Source organism: Oncorhynchus keta, chromosome 8 (assembly GCF_023373465.1).
Source record: "Oncorhynchus keta strain PuntledgeMale-10-30-2019 chromosome 8, Oket_V2, whole genome shotgun sequence".
In the NCBI taxonomy this organism is placed as follows: Eukaryota; Metazoa; Chordata; class Actinopteri; order Salmoniformes; family Salmonidae; genus Oncorhynchus; species Oncorhynchus keta.
The window spans coordinates 5,380,777-5,405,173 of NC_068428.1; the positions used below are offsets into that span (position 1 = coordinate 5,380,777).

Consider the following 24,397-nt stretch of genomic DNA (forward strand, 5'->3'; position numbering starts at 1 on the left):
TGGATAGCCTATCTCCACATACTATGCACGGGCTTGGAGCATGCAAGTCACCTGTTGCAATAAAGCCATATTTTAGGTAGGACTCATCATATTTTCTATTGAATGAGGCTTTATTTTTTGTTTTGCAGTCTCGGGCTCTGCCGTCTCTGCATTATCGGCATCATCGTTGGGCCTTTTATCTCCCTTACCCCTTCTGAAGAAGCTCTCCAGCGATCTTACCGATTTTAAAATAATAATGTTTATCCATTCCGTGCTGCCTGGTAGGGAACGTGCCCGCGGCCCGGTGGTTGGGGACCGCTGCTCTAGAGTTTAAGCCTGGGGGGTTCTACTAAACTAATATTGCTAATTAGATTTCCACAGGACATTCATTCGATGATTATTGCAAGCTTATAGTTAACTAGTGAGAGAGACCCAGCTAAACTACGTTAAATTTCTCAAACATACAAGTATTAGGCACCATTTTAAAGATATAATTCTCGTTAATCCAGCCACAGTGTCTGATATCAAAAATGCTTTACAGCGAAAGCTCCACAAATGAATATGTTAGGTCACCACCAACTCTTTCCAGCCAAAGAGAGGAGTCACAAAAAGCACAAATGTAGAAAATGAATCACTAACCTTTTGATCTTCATCAGATGACACTCATAGGACTTCATGTTACACAATACATGTATGTTTTGTTCGGTGAAGTTCATATTTATATCCAAAAATCTTATTTTACATTGGCGCGTTACGTTCAGTAGTTCTAAAGCATGCAGTGATATTACAGAGTGCCACATGAATTCACAGAAACACTCATTATAAATGTTGATAAATTCAAGTGTTATGCATGGAACTTTAGATACACTTCTCCTTAATGCAACCGCTGTGTCAGATTTTAAAAAAACTTTACGGAAAAAGCATAATCTGAGAACGGCTCTCAGAGCCCAAACCAGCCATGTTGGGTAGTCAACGTTAGTCAGAAATAGCATTATAAATATTCACTTACCTTTGATCTTCATCAGAATGCACTCCCAGGAATCGCAGTTCCACAATAAATGCTTGTTTTGTTCGATAATGTCCATTTATGTCCAATAGCTTCTTTTGTTAGGTCGTTTGGTGTTCAGGTCCAGTCGGATGAAAAGTTAAAAAAGTTATATTACAGGTCAAAGAAACTTGTCAAACTAAGTATATAATCAATCTTTAGGATGTTTTTATCATAAATGTTCAATAATGTTCCAACCGGACAATTCCATTGTCTGTAGAAAAGCAATGAAACGAGAGATACCTCTCATGTGAAAGCACGTGACTGAGAACGAGGCTGCAGGCAGACCCCTTAGTCAAACAGCTCCCATCCGACCCCCCCTTCACACGAGAAGCCTGAAACAAAAGATGGTTGACATCTAGTGGAAGCCTTAGAAAGTGCAAAATAACCCATATCCCACTGTGAATTTGATAGGGCCGAGTTCAAAAATTACAAACCTCAGATTTCCCACTTCCTGTTTGGATTTTTTCTCAGGTTTTTGCCTGCCATATGAGTTCTGTTATACTCACAGACATCATTCAAACAGTTTTAGAATCTTCAGTGTTTTCTATCCAATACTACTAATAATATGCATGTATTAGCATCTGGTACTGAGTAGGAGGCAGTTCACTCTGGGCACGCTATTCATCCAAAAGTGAAAATGCTGCCCCCTATCCCAAAGAAGTTAAAGAAAAAATAAGCAAACACGTTTGGTGTTCACCAAAAGGCATGTAGGAGACTCCACAAATGCATGGAAAAAGGTACGCTGGTCAGATGAAACTAAAAGGTAGCTTTTTGGCCATCTGGGGCAAACCCAACACCTCTCATCATCCCGAGAATACCATCCCCACAAGTGAAGCATGTTGGTGCCAGCATCATGCTGTGGGGATGTTTTTCCATTGGCAGGGACTGGAAAACTGGTCAGAATTGAAGGAATGATGGATGGCACTAAATACAGGGAAATTCTTGAGGGACACCTGTTTGTCTTCCAGAGATTTGAGACTGGGACGGAGGTTCACCTTCCAGCGGGACAATGACTCGAAGCATACTGCTAAAGCAACACTCGTGCGGTTTAAGGGGAAATATTTTTTTAAATGGCCTAGTCAAAGCCCAGACCTAAATCCAATTGAGAGTCTGTGGTATGACTTAAAGATTCCCATACACCAGTGGAACCCATCCAACTTGAATGAGCTGGTGCAGTTTTGCCTTGAAGAATGGGCAAAAAATCCCAGTGGCTAGATTTGCCAAGCTTATAGAGACATACCCCAAGAGACTTGCAGCTGTAATTGCTGCAAAAGGTGGCTCTACAAAGTATTGACTTTGGGGGGATGAATCGTTATGCACGCTCAGGTTTTCAGTTTTTTTTGTCATTTTTGTTTGCTTCACAATAAATATTTTGTACCTTCAAAGTGGTAGGTATGTTGTGTAAATCAAATGATACAAACCCCCAAATATCGCTTTTAATTCCAGGTTGTAAGGTAACAAAATAGGAAAAATGCCAAGTGGGATGAATACTTTTGCAACCGACTGTACATTGGAACGCTCATTCTGAAAGTATTCAGACCCCTTAACCTTTTCCACATTCTGTTATGTTACAACCTTATTCTAAAACATATTATATTTTGACAAAGCAAAAACAGGTTTTTAGAAATGTTTGCAATTAAAAAATATATAAAATCACATTTTACAGTTGAAGTCAGAAGTTTACATACACCTTACCCAAATGCATTTAAACTCAGTTTTTCACAGTTCCTGACATTTAATCCTAGTAAATATGTCTTAGGTCACTTAGGATCACCACTTTATTTTAAGAATGTGAAATGTCAGAATAATAGTAGAGACAATGATTTATTTCAGCTTTTATTTCTTTCATCACATTCCCAGTGGGTCAGACGTTTACATACACTCAATTAGTATTTGGAAGCATTGCCTTTAAATTGTTTAACTTGGGTCAAACGTTTCGGGTAGCCTTCAACCAGCTTCCCACAATAAGTTGGGTGAATTTTGGCCCATTTCTCCTGACAGAGCTGGTGTAACTGAGTCAGGTTTGTAGGCCTCCTTGCTCGTACACGCTTTTTCAGTTCTGCCCACAAATGTTCTATGGGATTCAGGTCAGGGCTTTGTGAGGGGCACTCCAATACCTTGACTTTGTTGTCCTTAAGCCATATTGCCACAACTTTGTAAGTATGCTTGGGGTCATTGTCCATTTGGAAGACCCATTTGCGACCAAGCTTTAACTTCCTGACTGATGTCTTGAGATGTTGCTTCAATATATCCACATAATTTTCCTCCCTCATGATGGGTAGTGCACCAGTCCCTCCTGCAGCAAAGCATCCCCACAACACGATGCTGCCACCCCCGTGCTTCACGGTTGGGATGGTGTTCTTCGGCTTGCAAGCCTCCCCCTTTTTCCTCCAAACATAACAATGGTCATTATGGCCAATTTATTTTTGTTTCATCAGACCAGAATACATTTCTCCAAAAACTATGATCTTTGTCCCTATGTGCAGTTGCAAACCGTAGTCTGGCTTTTTTATGGTGGTTTTAGAGCAGTGGCTTCTTCCTTGCAGAGCGGCCTCGCAGGTTAAGTCGATATAGTACCTGTTTTCTCCAGCATCTTCACAAGGTCCTTTGCTGGTGTTCTGAGATTGATTTTCACACCAAAGTACATTAATCTCTAGGAGACAGAACGCATCTCCTTCCTGAGTGGTGTGGTGGCTGCGTGGTCCCATGGTGTTTATTCTTGCATAGTATTGTTTGTACAGATGAACGTGGTACCTTCAGGAGTTTAGAAATTGCTCCCAAGGATGAACCAGACTTGTGGTCTACTTTTTTGTTCTGTGATCTTGGCTGATTTCTCTTGATTTCCCCATGATGTCAAGCAAAGAGGCACTGAGTTTGAAGGTAGTCCTTGAAATACATCCACAGGTACACTCAAATGATGTCAATTAGCCTATCAGAAGCTTTTAAAGCCATAATCTTCTGGAATTTTCCAAGCTGTTTAAAGGCACAGTCAACTTAGTGAATTGTGATACAGTGAATTATAAGTGAAAATCTGTAAACAATTATTGTAAAAAATACTTGTGTCATGCACAAAGTAGATGTCCTAACAGACTTGCCAAAACTATAGTTTATTAACCAGATGTTTGTGGAGTGGTTGAAAAACTAGTTTTAATGACTCCAACCTAAGTGTATGTAAACTTCCAACTTCTACTGTACTTCTCATGAACCTTTACCCATTCATGTTTTTTTTCATTAATCATTTTCTAGACATTTTTCACAAATCACAATTAAAAAATGAAATCAATTCATAGCATTAAAGTCGTTTTTTTAGGTGATGAAAATGCATGAAATAATCCATATATAATACAGTATAGAAAAAAACAGCACACACAGAGACAAGCAAAGCACAACAGATATTATTTTATTTTCTGTTCACATGTTTGTTGCTAACAATTCAATAATTACAAAGATTTCAACTGGTGATTTAAGAGGAAAGAAAGTGGTAGTGTTTCAAAGAGAAAAAAAAAGTCACATTTTCAGAGCTGAAAAGACCAGGAAAAAAAGCCAAATAAAAGATCACTGACAAAATCAAAGAGGATTTTCCTGGGATTAAAACATGTGCAAGTTTAATACAGTGTTTCTGAACCCCCCCTCACCGATGGCCTGCAGAGTTAAAGTCACTTCAGTAATTGATCTGAATGTGGTGCTGTAAGACTAAAAAAGAAAATGGCACTGAAGGCACACTAGTGATTAAACTGGATATGCCTGTACAGTATCTCACACTCTTGCTGTACAATGAAACGTCCCTCAATTGAGGACCACTATTCACATGCCCCCTCGTGGCGGTTTGGCGCTATGACTATACCTCCGCTTTATTTTATTTAACTAGGCTCATGATTGAACGGTTAAAAATGAAGGGCCTCGTCCAGGAGGTTCTCTCTCTATGGTGAGCGGCTCTTCACACACATACTTATATAAACATAGCAAACGACAGCAGCAGCTTGTGAGTTGTGGTCCTTTTCACTGTTCAGACTCCCACCATGTCTTAGTCTCATGATTATGTGGCTATGGCGCATTGGTTTTTGCCAACTACACTTTTATAGCAAAAGATCTAAGTTAAAAACAATCCACGTTATAAAGACTGGCGGGAGATGTGTAATTGCTGTCCACTAGTTTAGCTTAACAGTAACACCCCTGCAGTCTGTTGAGTGGCAGCTGGTCCCCTGGGTAGGGACTGCTCTCAAATTAATGGCCACTAGTCCGGGAACAGCTCAATAAGGGTTACAACACCAGTACGACAGGGTCTGGAATGTGGGGGGGTTTATGGTCCCTTTCAAGAAGGTTGCCCTTTCTTTCACTGTTCAGTTGTGTACCCCATACTATATAGTTTAAAACAAAAAGTCATCCTTCACTCCTTTTTTCTCTAATCTTTGTTTAGAAACACAAACATATACCTATGATAGTTCATCATGAATGCTTTTTTCCCCTGCGAGTGTCCTATCGTCATTGATCTTGGTTTTTAATTCGGTCATCGTATGCATCTATGTATCAATAACCTAAACTAAGTATGAATAACCCAGAAAAACTCATAGGAAAATGGGTGTCTCCCCCAACAGGGAACTGGAGAGGTGTGTGTGTGTGTTGGGGAGAGATGTCAGCACAGGATTGCTAGTAGTGCTGTGGAGTGTACATGGTGGCACCCTCCCTTAACAAAGTGAAAAGGAAGAGAGGAAAGAAGACAAGTAGGAATGGGGGACCAAAACGTTCATTTAAAATCAGGGTGGGGGCTGGGACACAGTCTGTTCTTGGCACTTCTGCAGTGATGCACAAGTTTTATGTTGAATGTAGGTGCGTGTAGGGTGGTGGGGTCCTCAGCCGTCCAGGGCGTGTTCCAGGCCATCCAGCGTTAGCTGGCTGCGGTGGAGAGAGTTGGGGCTGTTGGAGGGAGTGGAGTGCTTGGTGGAGTCCCAGTCCGGCTGAGGGAAGAGAGAGAGAGTGTTTATGGTAAAGATGGCTGCGGTGGAGAGAGTTGGGGCTGTTGGAGGGAGTGGAGTGCTTGGTGGAGTCCCAGTCCGGCTGAGGGAAGAGAGAGAGAGTGTTTATGGTAAAGATGGCTGCGGTGGAGAGAGTTGGGGCTGTTGGAGGGAGTGGAGTGCTTGGTGGAGTCCCAGTCCGGCTGAGGGAAAGAGAGAGGGAGTGTTAATGGTAAAGATGGATTATATTACATATTGGTTTCTTTAGCCTGTAAGCAGTCTATGGACAAGGTATGACAGCAATCCATGCTTTGGATTAGTTTCTCTGGCATTTGTGGCACAAATCGCATTCAAGTCATGGGACCGATATTAGCTTTTTTCGTACATCACGTCTACAAGTGATTTTGTTGAGCTTTATTAACAATCAATTTGAGATACTTTCGGATTATTTGGACATAACGTGCGAAAAAGGCTAATATTGGTTTCATGACTTGAATGGGATTTGTGCTACAAATGCTAAAATGTTAGCATGTGAAAACAGTGAGTATGTTTACATGCACACTCATAATTCGATATTAAACTGATTATGGCAGTAGTTAGAGCAAGGAAATAGTTAATGTGGACACCCTTTCAAATGAGTGGATTTGGCTGTTTCAGCCACACCCGTTTCTGACAGGTGTATAAGATCCAGCACACAGCCATGCAATCTTCATAGACAAACATTGGCAGCAGAATGTCTCAGTGACTTTCAACATGGCACCTTTCCAACATGGGCTTCCAACTTTGTGGCAACAGTTTGGGGAAGACCCTTTCCTGTTTTCAGCAAGACAATGCCCCAGTGCATAAAGCCAGGTCCATACAGAAATGGTTTGGTGAGATCGGTGGCCTGCACAGCCCTGACCTCAACCCCATCAAACACCTTTGGGATGAATTGGAATGCCAACATCTACAGTGCCTTGCGAAAGTATTCGGCCCCCTTGAACTTTGCGACCTTTTGCCACATTTCAGGCTTCAAACATAAAGATATAAAACTGTATTTTTTTGTGAAGAATCAACAACAAGTGGGACACAATCATTAAGTGGAACGACATTTATTGGATATTTCAAACTTTTTTAACAAATCAAAAACTGAAAAACTGGGCGGGCAAAATTGACAACTCCCGTACGGGCTCGGGAGAGACGAAGGTTGAAAGTCATGCGTCCTCCGATACACAACCCAACCTAACCGCACTGCTTCTTAACACAGCGCGCATCCAACCCGGAAGCCAGCTGCACCAATGTGTTGGAGGAAACACCGTTGCACCTGGCAACCTTGGTTAGCGCGCACTGCGCCCAGCCCGCCACAGGAGTCGCTGGTGTTCGATGAGACAAGGATTTCCCTACCGGCCAAACCCTCCCGACGCTAGGCCAATTGTGCGTCGCCCAACGGACCTCCCGGTTGGTTACGGTAGAGAATGTGTCATCATACCCAGGAAGATAGTTGAATTTAATGTAACAGAGAATGTGTCATCATACCCAGGAAGATAGTTGAATGTGACGTAACGGAGAATGTGGGATAGACAGGGAAAAGAGAGGGGCATAGATTGAGTACATGTGTGAGTGATTTAATGTAACAGTCAGTGTGTGTGTGTGAAGTCTGGGGTCTTTACCTCTCTCTCGAAGTCCCCGTCTGGGTTGGAGATGTTCCGCGACGATCCTGCTCCTCCAATGTCTGCACCTCCTTCATGACACAGTGAAACCCCCCCGACACACACACACACACACACACACACAGCGAGACACACACACCGCGAGACGCACACACACACACACACACCGCGAGACACACACACACACACAGCGAGACACACACACACACACAGCGAGACACACACACACAGCGAGACACACACACACAGCGAGACACACACACAGCGAGACACACACACACACACAGACAGCGAGACACACACACACACAGACATAGAGCATTAGCATCAATGACAGAGAGAGAATGTATTTACTAGTGTGTGTGTTGAAATGTATGCATTATGTGTTGTATGTGTTCGGGGCGGCAGGGTAGCCTAGTGGTTAGAGCGTAACCGGAAGGTTACTAGCTGACAAGGTACAAATACCCCCCAGCTGACAAGGTACAAATATGTCATTCTGCTCCTGAACAAGGCAGTTAACCCACTGTTCCTAGGCCGTCATTGAAAATAAGAATTTGTTCTTAACTGACTTGCCTAGTTAAATAAAGGTAAAATAAAAAATAAACATGTAGAAGGTGCGTGTGCTTGCTCTCACCAGAGGCCGTGCGGGTGATGTGGGTCTTGCTCCTCTGTTGCCGGGAGATACTGGATAGCGGGCGGGGCTTATCCTTGGCCAGGTCGTCCTGAGAAGAATGCATCACACTCTGTGCCGCAACGCAGTCGCCAACACACACAGACCGTAAGACAATGACAAATACAGCCATTGGTATAGAAGGACCTTAATATACGAGTGAACAGGTTTATGCTCATTAGGACAGACAACAGAAATATTTTTTTTACATTTTTAATTTGTGTTTCTTATTGACTAATTCATTGACTAATTCCGTTGGGTGCCTAATGAACACGACCCATGTACATGAGCAAGTCAAATGTCAAGACATTTACATGGATTAAACCAAATAAAATTGTTATTCTCACATGTACCGAATACAACAGGTGTAGACCATACCGTGAAATGCTTACTTACAACAGACTTGTACACGCAAACACACACGCACTTTGTGATAAATAAACTCCAAATGCACAGTCGTTTGACTGAAACAAGTCACACGTGGCATGTTTTCACAGAATTCTATGGGGGAATAGCCATAGAGAAGTGTCTACTTCACTTTTGGTGTTGGTGGCTGTCTACTAATGAAATTGACCTTGTTTCAATTCTTTCTCTCCATTGAAACCCTAAGGTAAGCTTTTCAAGTATGTTGCGGTTTTTAAGATGACAAATATGCAGAGATCACACAAAACACAACCACACTGCAGCCAGTACAGAAAAACACACTCATATGACATCAGCCGAAATAAAACCACCCCAGCTTTCGAAAAACTCAAATGGAGAAAAGAACAGCGAGAAGGGAAAGGAATGGGAAGAAGGAAGACTGGGTGAGAGAGGGTGGCAGGAACACTGGAAATAGGCCCAGTCCCAAATCGACCCCTTGTACCAACTCCCTATTTACTTGTGGAGACTAACGGTTAGATAGGTATGATCAATCATATTGCTTATCCCTTCAGATTCACACAAGTGCATAGGGATATTTTCCTCAAATCTAGGCCATAAGGGTAGAAGTACAGCCAGTTGTATCATTTCCCTTTAATTAGGGACTGATTCAGACCTGGGACACCAGGTAAATCTGCCCAATTAAAAAATAAAGTGAGTCAATCAATTAACAAGCAAAGAGAGAAAACGAGAACCAGCAGTACTCCAGGCTCGTATTTGACTACCAGTAACCCTGGCATAGGGTGTAGATATGTAATTGGAGGAAGCAGGAGGGGTGGGAAGCGTCAGGTTAGGCCTACCCTTCCTAGGGAGGAGGTGGAGGGAGAGGAGGAAAACTGGGGCAGGATGCAGTGCTGCAGCAAGTAGGTGGTGGTGGCAGGTTCTTTTTGCAGGTAGAGGTCGGCCGACACAAGGCTCATGTGATAGACGTGCTCCAAGTTGCTCGGTGGGGAGATCAGGGTGTGGTGGTGGGAGGATGAGGGGGAGGGGGTGGTGCTCTCCCCTGCTGCTGGGCCGGGCGGGGGGGTGAGAGAGAGGGAAAAAATGACAAACAGGACACAGAGAAAAAAAGAGAGAGGAAAGAGGGAGGGAGAAAGTGAAAGAGGGTGTGGACTATAGGGTCATTCTCCAAAAGGAGGAGGAAAACATGGGCAGAGATGGTAGAAAGTAGGAGAAGGGTAACATCTAGAAGGTAGTATAGTGCTATTCTGTGGAGTTAGGAGTGGGAGCTGCTGCTGTCAGAAAATGCCAGGAGACACAATTTTGGCTCCAACGGTGTCTTGTGATCGTTAGAATCCAGCTGTTTGGCTCCTGTTTTGTCACCCGCAATATCAGCAAGCTTATCAGGGGGTTGGGAGGCCATTTTTTGTTCGTGGGTTATGAATACAGGATGAGGCAGACATTTTGGCTCAAGCTGTGTTGACAGGTGGTCAGTTGAGGCCCTTACCAGAGGCAGATCCATGAGGACCTGCATGCCGTCGCCGGGGCCCATGTGTGCCACGTGGTTGAAGTTGATTGGGTTAGAGATCATCTTGGATCTCAGCTCAGGGTCCCTCAGCATCTCTCTGTCAACACAAGACAGGTGGTTAACAATGGTCAGTATGTATTATTGTGAATAGTTGTAAGTGAGTGTAACAGAATGAGTGAGTGCACTGACAAATTCAAGGTTTTTCTTACTTTTTATATTATCTACATTGTAGAATAATAGCGAAGACATCATAACTATGAAATAACACATATGGAATCATGTAGCAACCAAAAAAGTGTTTAACAAGTCAAAATATACTTTACATTTTAATTTCTTAAAGTAGCCACCATTTGCCTTGCGAGCTTTGCACACTAAGCATTCTCTCAACCAGCTTCACCTGGAAAGCTTTTCCAACATTCTTGAAGGAGTGCTGCATATGCTTTTCCACTAGCTTTTCCACTAGATGTTGGAACATTCCTGCAGGGACTTGCTTCCATTCAGCCACAAGACCATTAGTGAGGTCAGGCACTGATGTTGTGCGATTAGGCCTGGCTCGCAGTCTGCATTCCAATTCATCCCAAAGGTGTTCGATGGGATTGAGGTAAGGGCTCTGTACAGGCCAGTCAAGTTCTTCCTTACTGATCTCGACAAACCATTCCTGTATGGACATCGCTTTGTGCACGGGTGCATTGTCATGCTGAAACCGGAAAGGTCCTTCCCCAAAGTTGGAAGCACAAAATCAAAATCATTGTATGCTGTAGTGTTAAGATTTCCCTCCACTGGAACTAAGGGGCCCAAATCATGAAAAACAGCCCCAGACCAGTATTCCTCATCCACCAAACTTTACAGTTGGCACGAAGCATAGATGCAGGTAGCGTTCTCCTGGCATCAACCAAACACAGATTTGTTCGTAGGCCTGCTAGTTGGTGAAGCGTGATTCATCACTCCAGAGAAAGTGTTTCCAGTGCTCCAATGGCGGCGAGCATTTACTCCAGCCGACGCTGCACTGTGAAGGTGTGCGGCTGCTCGGCCATGGAAACCCATGTCATGAAGACAGTTATTGTGCTGAAGTTGCTTCCAGAGGCAGTTTGGAACTTAGTAGTGAGTGTTGCAAACGAGGACAGGTGATTTTCGCATGCTACGGGCTTCAGCATTCCCATTCTGTGTGGCCTAATACCTTGCGGCTGAGCCGTTGTTGCTCCTAGACGTTTCCACTTCACAATAACAGCACTTACAGTTGACCGGGGCAGCTCTAGCATGGCAGAAATTTGACGAACTGAGTTGTTGGAAAGGTGGCATCCTATGACGGTGCCACGTTGAATGTCATTGAGCTCTTCAGTACAGGCCATTATACTGCCAATGCTTGTCTACAGAGATTGAATGGTTGTGTGCTCGATTTTAAACACCCGTCAGCATGGGTGTTGCTGAAATAGACAAATTTGAAGAGTTGTCCACATACTTTTGACCATGTAGTGTATTTTATACTAAGAATATAATAGAATTTAACAGAATAAAATACAACAAATATTTTTCCCACACAACTTGTGTCACGGAACGTGGGGCCGTTGGAATATAAAAAAGTTATATTTTCAAACAGAGCTTAAGGCCCATGCTTCTTTATCTATTTAAATCTCTTTCCTACTCTCAGTTTGTTAGGGAGCAGGCGTAGGGGTCTTACCTTCATTCATCCTGATAGAAAATATTAGCAAAAGCATGTGAGTCTCGTTCATATTTCACAACCTCCATAGCCTTTTGGACTTGCCTACACTTGTTTTGGGCTACATTATTGCATGTTAAATGTTTCTGATCAGTGATAGATGAACAATTGATTTAGGCTACATTATTGCATGTTAAATGTTTCTAAATCCAATTACGATCTCGTATCATCACTGCAACTCCCCAACGGGCTCGGGAGAGGCGAAGTTAGAGTCATGTGTCCTCCGAAACATGACCCGCCAAACAACGCTTCTTAACACCCGCCCGCTAAACTTGGAAGCCAGCTGCACCAATGTGGGGAAAGGGGGGATACCTAGTCAGTTGTACAACTGAATGCCTTCAACTGAAATGTGTCTTCAGCATTTAACCCAACCCCTCTGAATCAGAGAGGTGCGGGGGGCTGCCATAATCGATTTAGGTTAACTGCCCAACTGCAGTATGTCAGAGGATACACTATTCAACTGACGACTAAAGTCAGCCTGCAGGAGCCCGGCCCGCCACAAGCAGTCACTAGAGCGCGATGAGTTAAGTAAAGCACCACCCGCCCGGCCAAACCCTCCCCTAACCCAGACCCCTGGGCAATTGCATGCCGCCCTATGGGACTCCCGGTCACGGCCGTTTGTGACACAGTCTGTAGTGTCAACTCCAGTCCTGCGATGCAGTGCCTTAGACTGCTGCACCATTCGGAAGGCCACAAGCTAAATGCTTCTGATCAGTGACAGAATGAGCTCTACCACCTCCATTTATCTGCCCAGCCAAAAACCAATTAACCAAATAGCCTACACTGACAGATACAGTGAAACAAAATCACATTGATTGATTGTCAGTGAAGTCACAGGCTTTTGGTCAGGAGTAGGTCTAGGCTATTATGCAACTGCGAGTGAAGAGCAAAATAAGCTTTCAAAATGTTCTAATAAATGAGAAAACTAGACAAGATGATCTGCCCCTGAACAGGCAGTTAACCCACTGTTCCTAGGCCGTCATTGAAAATAAGATTTTGTTCTTAACTGACTTGCCTAGTTATATATATATTTTTTTTTAAAAGGCCAACACTCAACTAAGCACCCTTTTTCCTAGCCTGATTGCAGCCTAACCAATATCCAAACAGACATTCAGTGCGATGATGCTGTCCCAATAAAAAAAGCTACCGAAATATCATCTAGTTGGCCACACTATTGCTTCCAATTTATTACAAGGATTGGATGACTTTAGGAATTTCAGAAAGCAAAATTTTCATAATTATTCCCACAATAATTATTTTTGGATCTATCCAGTTGTGGGTAAGAAAACAGTGCATGCTTAGTGGTGGGCTATGAGAAGAGATGGGCAAAGTGACATGCCTTGCAAAGTTTAGAACTGGCAGGAGGATGATTAATGGGTACCCCATAGCAACCATCAAGAGTTTAAGAGCGTAGTGCGTGCCAATGTTACATACTAAGCCGCAGGCAGAACTTCACCGAAATGATTACTAGGTCGTTTGGCGGAAATAAAGGTTTCGGCTTTGATACCGGTATGTGACTAGTTTCAGGAAACTAGGCGTGTGTTGCGCATCACTACTTCACAGGAGAGACATTTTAATGTAATTATTGTATTTATAAAAATCAGAAATGCCTTCCGGAACATGTCAACTTTCATGCCATCTGTAAATCCGAATAAAATTGTTAAATTACGAGCCAAGTCGGTTTAGCCACGTAAAAAGACAGGAACCTTCCCGCTAGCCATGATTGGCTGACATAATGGGTGGGCTGGACATGCCTAGAGAGGAGTTTGGATTGGTCTGCCATGTAGCACACTTCTGTCTATAATATGAGGTGGTCAGTATGTGTAGGTAATCCTTTCTAACGCTGCTGTTTGAAAGATAACACGTAGTAGAACTGCAAAAGTGTAGCTCTCCACTTTCTGGAGGGCCGAGTTTTGAAATCAGTGGATTAAGTATGATAGCTAAGGAGATGGAGAAAATTCTGACGTTTGATTGCAAATATGCAGAAAGAGTTAAAAAAAAGAGAACACAGAGAAGGCTGTTGTATAAAACACCTGTTTCCAGATTACATCTTCAAACTAAGGGCAACCGTGGCATCCGCGTCCATCCATGTATATGGGTAATATAGTCTAGCTAGCTACATTTTTCAGATATTATATGTCGTGTCAGAAAGTCGTTTTCATTTCAAGTTAAAGCGTACTGTTAGCTAGCTAACTAACGTTAGCTGACTGGCTTGCTAGCTAACATTATGTGTATGACCTGTGTAGTAATATTAATCTCAGAGCTAGTTATAGCCATTTTCTCAAAAGTTAGGTTACAAGTTTATCAACTTCCAAAGCAGAATTACTTCCCCATTGTTCCTCAACTGTAGTGTCTGATATACCGAGTCTCTACTTTTATCCAATGTAAAAAAAGACAATTTCAAAATTTGCGACATAAGACCGAATCGAGCAGGTCGGTCACATATAGAAAAGGCAGAAAAAAGTTGGCGTTATGATGGTTTCCAGAAAAACATCTTAGTATGAAAGGTATAATAATGATGAGTGAACAGAGTAATGTTACCTCCTCTGATGCTGGAGTCTGGGCGAGCAGTAGCGCTCTCGACTCCAGACCACAAAAAACCTCCTGGCGACTGTGGTTCAAGCCCAGACTCCACCTCCCTTGTCTATGCCCCTACTTTCTGTCTCCCCTCTCTACTTTACTGCTTCACAATCCAAAAGGCAATTCAAGTATAAAAAGGATTGGAAAAAAAGGATACCTCCTCTGCTGAAGTCTCTCCTCCTCAGGGACCTTGAAGAGGAACTTCCTCTTGCTGCGCGTCCTCATCATCAGCTTCTTACTGTTGTCAGACGTCTCCGGGATGGCCAGGTCACCTTCTGGAGGAGAGAGACTATATTGAGAAGCTGTACTGAGAGCGAAATGCTCCTGAGGATTCGTTAATGACTATATTGTGTATAGGTGTAGTTGTGCCTGAGGAGGTAGTAGTGAGTTAAGGCATTGAGGGGTCAGTAGTTAGTAAGTATATTACAGGTAGACTCAGCGATATGATGTATATGCAGAAAGAAAAATAGCATAGGGGGTCAATTTCCTCAACACCTAAGAGTGTTGAAGCGTGAGGCTCAACTTCTCCTCCTGGCTTCCACATTGTAGCAGTGTGAAGCCAAACCGCACACATGGGTAGATACTGTGTGTGACAGTGTGAGAGTGAAGTCATGCATCTCGCTCATCTCAATATCTGTGGGGCTGCTCACGGCAACGTCATTTCATTGAGTCTACCTTTAAGGTGTAGGTGAGTATTTGGGGATACTGTATACAGTGCCCTCAGAAAGTATTCATACCCCTTGACTTAATACACAAATTCCAAATGGATTAAATGAAAAAATGTCTCTCACCAATCTGCAAACAATACCCCAAAATTAGTGATTTAAATTTATTTTTAGTTTTAAATGTTAGCAAATGCATTGAAAATGAAATAGAAATATCTCATTTACATAAGTATCTCCAACCCTGGAGTCAATACTTTGTAGAAGCACATTTGGCAGTGATTACAGCTGTGAGTCATTCTGGGTAAGTCGCTTAAGAGCTTTCCACACCTGGATTGTTAAACATTTTCGAAATTCTTCACGCTCTGTGAAATTGGTTGTTGATCATTGCTAGACAAACATTTTCAGATCTTGCCATTGATTTTCAAGTAGATTTTTAAGTCAAAACCAACTCGGCCACTCAGGAACATTTACTGTATTTTTGGTATGCAACTCCAGTGTAGATATTTCCTTGGGTTTTAGGTTATTGTCCTGGTGAAAGGTGAATATATCTCCCAGTGCCTGGTGGAAAGCAGAATGAAAAAGGTTTGACTCTAGGATTTTGCCTGTGCTTAGCTCCAATCCCTATTACTTATCCTGAAAAACTCCCCAGTCTAACAATTACAAGCATACCCATAACATGAAGCATCCACCACTATGCTTGGTACTCAGTAATGTGTTGTATTGGATTTGCCCCCAACATAACACTCTGTATTCAGGACAAAAAGCCAATTGCTACATTCTTTGCAGTTTTACTTTATAGCAATGGAATGAAACACACAACCAATGCCTCAAGTGTCATGCTGTACGTGAACCACACACCTGAATCGTTGTGTGGTCCTGTCCAGAAACAACCCCCTAACCCCTAGACACTTGTGGAGATCTGACAGATTTGGACAGGCGTAAGCAACACCGCCACAATTTCACTGAGCCTACAAGAGGGCACATGTCACCATCCATCAATCCAGCTCAGATCTCCACAAGTGTCTAGCCTCTGGGCAGTAGGTGCTAGGGATTGTTTCTGGACAGGCCATGGGTATTATGGTAACTCAGTCAGTCAGTCTAGCACAGTCAACAAAATGGTAATAGCTGTCAAAGACTTGCTTCCTCTCTCCTTGGAATAATCTAAACTGCATTTCCTTGATTTAGTCACCTCCTCACTCCTCGTCCCCTTAAAACCCATTAGATGAGAAGGTCAGAGGTCACTGAATGTAATTAAGACTTACCTGGTTTCCTCCATTCCTCACCTCCATCTCAAAGCACATTGCACTTTCTAATGCACTTTTCAAGGAGAGGCAAGGTGTGGAGGAAACAAGGACAGAGGAAGCAATGACGGTTAGTTCAGACACTCACACTTTTACATTTATATTTATCATTTAGCAGAAGCTCTTATCCAGAGCGAATTAGTGAGGGGGGTGATTATCTAAGGTACTCTTTGAAGCGGTAGGGTTTCAGATGTTTTCGGAAAAATGGCAGGGACTCTGCTGTCCTAACTTCAGGGGGAAGCTGGTTCAAACATTGGGGTGCCAGGACAAAGATGAGCTTGGACTGGGCAATGGGAGCTGCCCTCCCATAGGGGTGGGAAGGCCAAGAAACTGAGGTGGCAGAACGGAGTGCTCGGGTTGGGGTGTAGGGTTTGAGCGTAGCCTGACGGTAGGGAGGGGCAGTTCCTCTTGCTGGTCCGGGGCTAAACACCATGGTCTTGTAGTGGAAGAGAGCTTCGACTGGAAGCCAGTGGAGTGTGCAGAGGAGCGGGATGACAGGGGTCAACATGGGAAGGCGAGAAGGCTGAAAACCAGGCGGGCTGCTGCGTTCTGGATAAGTTGCAGGGGTTTGATGGCACAAGCAGGGAGCCCAAACAACAGAGAGTTGCAGTAGTCCAGACAGGAGAGGGCAAATGCCTGGATTAGGATCTACACCACTTCCTGTGTGAGGTAGGGTCGTACTCTAGGGATGTTGTAGAGCAGTTCGTAACGCTGCCAGAGACCTGGAACTCCACATGGGTTGCGCATGCAGGATACACTAAATTAGAAGGGTTGCGTCCAAGTGGTGGGGATTGTCTGTAAAACCTACAGGGAAAGGATCGAACAGATATAAACTCAGACCCTGTCTTTCAAAGATAAAACATTAAAATCCAAATAACTTCACAGACCTTCATTGTAAAGGATTTAAACACCGTTTCCCATGCTTGTTCAATGAACTACAAACAATTCATGTTCATGCACCTGTGGAACAGTTGTTAAGAAACTAACAGCATTAGACGGTAGGCAATTAAGGTCACAATTATGAAAACTTAGGACACTAAAGAGGCCTTTCTACTGACTCTGAAAGACACCAAAAAGAAGATGCCCAGGGTCCCTGCTCATCTGGGTGAACATGCCTTGCTGCAAGGAGGCATGAGGTCTGCAGATGTGGCCAGAGCAATACATTGCAATGTCCATACTGTGAGACGCCTAAGACAGCACTACAGGGAGACAGGACAGACAGCTGATCGCCCTCACAGTGGCAGACCACGTGTAACACCAGCACAGAATCAGTACATTCGAAAATCACAGGTACAGGATGGAAACAACACAAGACTTACACCAGGAACGCACAATCCCTCCATCAGTGCTCAGACAGTCCACAATAGGCTGAGAGAGGCTGGACTGAGGGCTTGTAGGCCTGTTGTAAGGCTGGTTCTCACAAGACATCACCGGCAACAATGTCGCCTATGGGCACAAACCCACCGTCGCTGGACCAGACAGGACTGACAAAAAGTGCTCTTCACTGACGAGTCGTGATTTGGTCTCACGAGGGGTGATGGTCAGATTCACGTTCATCGCCGAACGAATGAGCCTGTACTCTGGACCGGGATCGATTTGGAGGTGGAGGGTCCGTCGTGGTCTGGGGCGGTGTGTCACAGCATCATCGGACTGAGCTTGTCGTCATTGCAGGCAATATCAACGCTGTGCGTTACAGGGAAGACATCCTCCTCCCTCATGTGGTACCCTTCCTGCAGGCTCATCCTGACATGACCCTCCAGCATGACAATGCCACCAGCCATACTGCTTGTTCTGTGCGTGATTTCCTGCAAGACAGGAATGTGAGTGTTCTGCCATGGCTAGTAAAGAGCCCGGATCTCAATACCAATGAGCACGTCTGGGACCTGTTGGATCAGAGGGTGAGGGCTCGCGCCATTCCCCCCAGAAATGTCCGGGAACTTGCAGGTGCCTTGGTGGAAGAGTGGGGTAACATCTCACAGCAAGAACTGGCAAATCTGGTGCAGTCCATGAGGAGGAGATGCACTGCAGTACTTAATGCAGCTGATGTGTACACCGAGGAACTTAAAACTTACTACCTTCTCCACTACTGTCGCCACATTCTACAACTCGATTGGAGTCCACCTGTGGTAAATTTGATTGATTGGACATGATTTGGAAAGCCACACACCTGTCTATATAAGGTCTGGCAGTTGACAGTGCATGTCAGAGCAAAAACCAAGCAGAGGTCAAAGGAATTGTCCTTAAAGCACCGACACAGGATTGTGTCGAGGCACAGCTGGGGAAGGGTACCAAAACATTTCTGCAGCATTGAAGGTCCCCAAGAACACAGTGGCCTCCATCATTCTTAAATTGAAGATGTTGGGGACAACCAAGACTTTTCCTAGAGCTGGTCACCCGGGCAAACTGAGCAATCGGGGGAGAAGTGCCTTGGTCAGGGAGGCGATCAAGTACCCGGTGGTCACTCTGACAGCTCCAGAGTTCCTCTGTGGAGATGGTTGTAAAGTCAGAAAATCTGCTGTCTCAGCCACTGCCTGTCACCAAGGGAGTACCCCAAGGCTCAACCCTAGGCCCCTCGCTCTTCTCAATTTCCATCAACAACATAGCTCAGGCACCAGGAAGCTCGCTCATCCATTTATTTGCAGATACAGTCTTATACTCAGCTTGCCCCTCCCCGGATTTTGTGTTAAATGCTATTCAAAAAAGCTTTCTTAGTGTCCAACAAGCTTTCTCTAAGGTTAAATCTAGACTTGGTTTCCCCTATCGTAATCGCTCCTCTTTCACTCCAGCTGCCAAACTAACCCTGATTCAGATGACCATCCTACCCATGCTAGATTACGGAGACATAATTTATAGATCGGCAGGTAAGGGTGTTCTCAAGCGGCTAGATGTTCTTTACCATTCGGCCATCAGATTTGCCACCAATGCTCCTCATAGGACACATCACTGCACTCTATTCCCCCGTTTAAACTGTCCATCTCTGTATACCCGGCGCAAGACCCACTGGTTGATGCTTATTTATAAATCCCTCTTAGGCCTCACTTCCCCGTCTGAGATACCTACTGCAGCCCTCATCCTCCACATACAACACCCATTCTGCCAGTCACATTCTGTTAAAGGTCCCCAAAGCACACACATCCCTGGGTCGCTCGTATTTTCAGTTCGCTGCAGCTAGCGACTGGAACGAGCTGCAATAAACATTCAAACTGGACAGTTTTATCTCAATCTGTTCATTTAAAGACTCAATTATGGACACTCTTACTGACAGTTGTGGCTGCTTCACGTAATGCATTGTTGTCTCTACCTTGCCCTTTGTGCTGTTGTCTGTGCCCAATAATGTTTGTACCGTGTTTTGTGCTGCTACCATGTGGTGTTTCTAGCATGCTATGTTGTTGTCTTAGGTCTCTCTTTATGTAGTGTCGTCTCTCTTGTCGTGATGTGTGTTTTGTCCTATATTTGTATTTTAATTTATTTGTATTTTTAATCCTAGGCCACCGTCCCCGCAGTAGGTCTTTTGCCTTTTGGTAGGCCGTCATTGTAAATAAGAAATTGTTCTTAACTGACTTGCCTAGTTAAATAAACAGGTAAAAAATAAATAAATAAATAAAAGGTAAAAAAAATATATTTTTAATTTTATATATATATATATATATATATAAAATCCATTTTGAATTCAGGCTGTAACAACAAAATGTGGAATAAGGCACTGTATGTACTGAGTGAGTATATTGAGATATAGTTGTGTATTGGGCCATATGTAAGTGAGTGAGTATATTGAGGTGTATTTGTACCTGTGGAGTTGTTGCTGAAGTAGATGAGGCGTGGTTGTTCGGAGCCCAGCAGGTTCAGACTGCCCTCCACATTTAGAGGCCTTATCTGAGGGGGCAGGGACATGGGTTACACCAATCCACATTACAAATACACACATTCATACATGCATGAAGGGGCATAAACATGCACATGATGCGTAAAAACACAAGTGCACAAAGACACTAACACTCTTCTCACTCATGGGTGCACACACTTTTTAACACTCACCCGAGATTAGAACACGCATCCTCTCATACACTCACCAAGATGGGGAATTCGGCTCCCCGTTCCTGGAGAGCTACCCTCCAGCAGGTTTTCAATTCAACCCAGTTCTAACTAACCTGGTTCAGATGATCAACCAGCTAATTATTAGAATCAGGTGAGCTAGATTAGGGTTGGAGTGAAAACCTGCAGGACTGTAGGTCTCCAGGAGTTGGAGGGATGTGGCTGTGTACACGTGTGTGTGTGTGTGTGTGTGTGTGTGTGTGTGTGTGTGTGTGTGTGTGTGTGTGTGTGTGTGTGAGTTTTGAATGCCAATGTGTCTAAATATGTGACATGATCAAATGTGTGTAGTGGATCACCTGTTCACACATTTCATTTAGCCTGCTCATGAATATCTTACAGGCTACAACACCATATCGACACATGGCACTGAGTGTACAAAACATTAAGAACACCTTCCCTAATATTGAGTTGCACCCTACCCACTTTGCCTTCAGAACCACCTCAATTCATCAATACAAGGTGCCGAAAGCGTTCCACAGGGATGCTGGCCCATGTTGATTCCAATGCTTTCCACAGAGGTGTCAAGTTGGCTGGATGTTCTTTTGGTGGTGGACCATTCAGCGTGGAAAAACACAGCAGTGTTGCAGTTCTTGACACAAACCGTTGCGCCTGGCTCTCAATGGGATTAAGGTCTGGGGAGTTTCCTGGCCATGGACCCAAAATATTGATGTTTTGTTCCCCGAGCCACTTAGTTATCACTTTTGCCTTGTGGCAAGGCGCTCCATCATGCTGGAAAAGGCATTGTTCGTCATCAAACTGTTCCTGGATGGTTGGGAGAAGTTGCTCTCGGAGGATGTGTTAGTACCATTCTTTATTCATGGCTGTGTTCTTAGGCAAAAATTGTGAGCGAGCCCACTCCCTTGGCTGAGAAACAACCCCACACATGGTCTCAGGTTTCTTTACTGTTGGCATGACAGGACTGATGGTAGTGCTCACCTTGTCTTCTCCGGACAAGCTTTTCTTTTCCGGACAAGCATTCTTCACAACAATTGAACCGCTCTCCTTGAAGTTCTTGATGATCTGATAAATGGTTGATTTAGGTGCAATCTTACTGGCAACAATATCCTTGCCTGTGAAGCCATTTTTGTGCAAAGCAATGATGACTGCATGTGTTTCCTTGCAGGTAACCATGTTTGACAGAGGAAGACAGAGGAAGAACAATGATTCCAAGCACCACCCTCCTTTTGAAGCTTCCAGTCTGTTATTCGAACTCAATCAGAGTGATCTCCAGCCTTGTCCTCGTTAACACGAGAGAATCACTGACATGATGTCAGCTGGTCCTTTTGTGGCAGGACTGAAATGCAGTGGAAATATTTTTGGGGATATTCAGTTCATTTGCATGGCAAAAAGGGACTTTGCAATTAATTGAAATTCATCTGATCACTCTTCATAACATTCTGGAGTATACACAAATTGCCATCATACAAACTGAGGCAGCAGACTTTGTAAAAATGTATATTTGTGTCATTCTCAAAACTTTTGGCCACGACTGTACAAGCAGACACGGGTGACAGATTAATTTTAACGTCATTGGTGCATTTACACCGCACATCCATGCAGGGGCACTCTTGTGTACTTTCAACAGGCAGTCATGCAGTGGGGGACACAAAGGCAACAATGTAATTTCACAATACATCTAGTGACATGCACAAGAAAATGCAGACCTCACTTCTGCATGCAGGCAAGGCTGATTTATTTTTTGCCACTAATCGAAGATTTTCCAACACATGAAATAGAGCATTATGTTCAACCAGAACCATTGTTCTACATGGGCAAGGTAATGCCATTGACACAAATTCAATAGATAAGAGTGAACTAGGTCCAGTAGAGCCGAATAAAATCCAGATTTTTGACTGGTTCCATTATGTTTTTTTTTCCCCAAATTCTGTTTTCTTCGTTTTGTTTTTTCAGGTTTCCGTTTATCATTAGCATTGTCGCTAACAGCTACACAGCGTAGACTCGACATACCGCACACAACACACACAGATGGACATTCCAGACTGTTGTACGGGCAGCACTGCTCTTTTGCCTGATGACTCACTGAATTTAATTTATCGATCGCTACACACATTTAGTCAAAATGCAATCCTACAAGTAATTTGTGTGACTTCAAAATGAGGGGCGTTGTACAAAAATTTATCAGCGATTGGATCTTCTCTAACAAATTTAACCAATCAGAGTATCAAAGTTAATCACACCATCATGTAAGCCTGTTCAGGCCTAACCCATCGGTTTCTGGGACCAATCAGAACGGTGAGAATGTGTTTGCAATCTAGAAATCATTGGGGAGGGAGGCAAATCCAGACTCATCAGTTGGCAGGAGCGATATGGATGGGTAACCATGGAAAGCTACTCTTACCTTCCTCAGTGAAATGGTCTGGACCCACTCGGTGGTGTGGATGTCAAACACATCCACTCCGTACTCGCTGTACACCGTCAGGTAAGACGAGTTGGAGCCTGGAGGACACACAGGAGGCACGCTGAGCAAAAACAGAGGCCTCCACAATTTCATCTATTTGTAGGATCCAATATACCAGATCATTTTCATGTTTCAATAATATAAAAATGTTGTCTTTTAGTGCCCCTTCGGATAGCTAACAATTTCTGGGGTCAAGCATTCAGGCATTCTACATAGGCTGTTACAAGGTGTCTCTATCACTATTATCTGGAGCCGACATTGTGAAAAAAATACTTTAATACACAAACAGTACCAGTCAAGACACACCTATTCATTCAAGAGTTATTCTTTATTTGTACTATTTTCTACATTGTAGAATAATAGTGAAGACATCAACACTATGAAATAACACATATGGAATCATGTAGTTACCAAAAAAAGTGTTAAACAAATCAAATATATTTGAGATTCTTCAAAGTAGCCACCCTTTGCCTTGATGTCAGTTTTGCACACTCTAAGCATTCTCTCAACCGGCTTCATGAGGTAGTCACCTGGAATGCATTTCAATTAACAGGTGTGCCTTGTTAAAAGTACATTTGGGGAATTTCTTTACTTCTTAATGTGTTTGAGCCAATCAGTGGTGTTGTGACAAGGTAAGGGTGGTATACAGAAGATAGCCCTATTTGGTAAAAGACCAAGTCCATATTATGTCAAGAACAGCTCAAATAAGCAAAGAGAAACAACAGTCCATCATTACTTTAAGACATATAGGTCAGTCAATGCGGAAAATTTCAAGAACTTTGAAAGTGCAGTTGCAAAAACCATCAAGCACTATGATGAAACTCTCTCATGAGGACCGCCACAGGAAAGGAAGAACTTCGAGTTACCTCTGCTGCAGAGGGTAAGTTCAATTAGAGTTACCAGCCTCAGAAATTGCAGACCAAATAAATGCTTCACAGAGTTCAAGAAACAGACATCTCAACATCAACTGCCTTTCATGGTCAAATTGCTGCAAAGGAACCACTACTAAAGGACTCCAATAATAGCAAGAGGACTTGCTTGGGCCAACAAATGATAGTCCCAATAAGCGCGAACCAGATGGGATGGCGTATCACTGCAGAATGCTGTAGCAGTCATGCTGGTTAAGTGTGCCTTAACTTCTAAATAAATCACAGACGGTGTCACGAGTAAAACACCATCACACCTCCTCCTCCATGCTTCACAATAGGAACCACACATGCGGAGATCATCCGTTCACCGACTCTGCTTCTCACCAAGACGTGGCAGTTGTAAACCAAGAATTCCAAGAGTGTGAAAAGCTGTCAAGGCAAAGGGTGGCTACTTTGAAGAATCTGAAATATATTTAGATTGAACACTTTTGGTTCCTACGATTCCATGTGTGTTATTTCATCACTATTATCCTACATTGTAAAAAAAAATAATAATAAAAACCCTGGA

General features: G+C 43.5%; 1 protein-coding gene across 4 annotated transcripts in view; it reads right to left on the reverse strand.

The window, feature by feature from the left end:
- Nucleotides 1–4,407: 4,407 nt before the first annotated feature.
- LOC118386739 (serine/threonine-protein kinase MRCK beta-like) overlaps nucleotides 4,408–24,397 on the reverse strand; it is a 96,354-nt gene continuing 76,364 nt past the window's right edge. For 2 of the 4 annotated variants that reach the window (XM_052523412.1, XM_052523409.1), the window contains 7 exons: nucleotides 22,901–22,998; nucleotides 20,238–20,322; nucleotides 14,641–14,758; nucleotides 10,166–10,283; nucleotides 8,263–8,371; nucleotides 7,629–7,699; nucleotides 4,408–6,082 (listed from right to left, as the gene is read on the reverse strand). In XM_052523412.1, coding sequence (XP_052379372.1) covers nucleotides 5,840–6,082; nucleotides 7,629–7,699; nucleotides 8,263–8,371; nucleotides 10,166–10,283; nucleotides 14,641–14,758; nucleotides 20,238–20,322; nucleotides 22,901–22,998 — 842 coding nt within the window. In that variant the 3' untranslated portion in view covers nucleotides 4,408–5,839. Of the gene's footprint in view, nucleotides 6,183–7,628; nucleotides 7,700–8,262; nucleotides 8,372–10,165; nucleotides 10,284–14,640; nucleotides 14,759–20,237; nucleotides 20,323–22,900; nucleotides 22,999–24,397 lie in introns of all 4 variants that reach the window. The other 2 variants (XM_052523410.1, XM_052523413.1) reach the window with 2 other exon arrangements.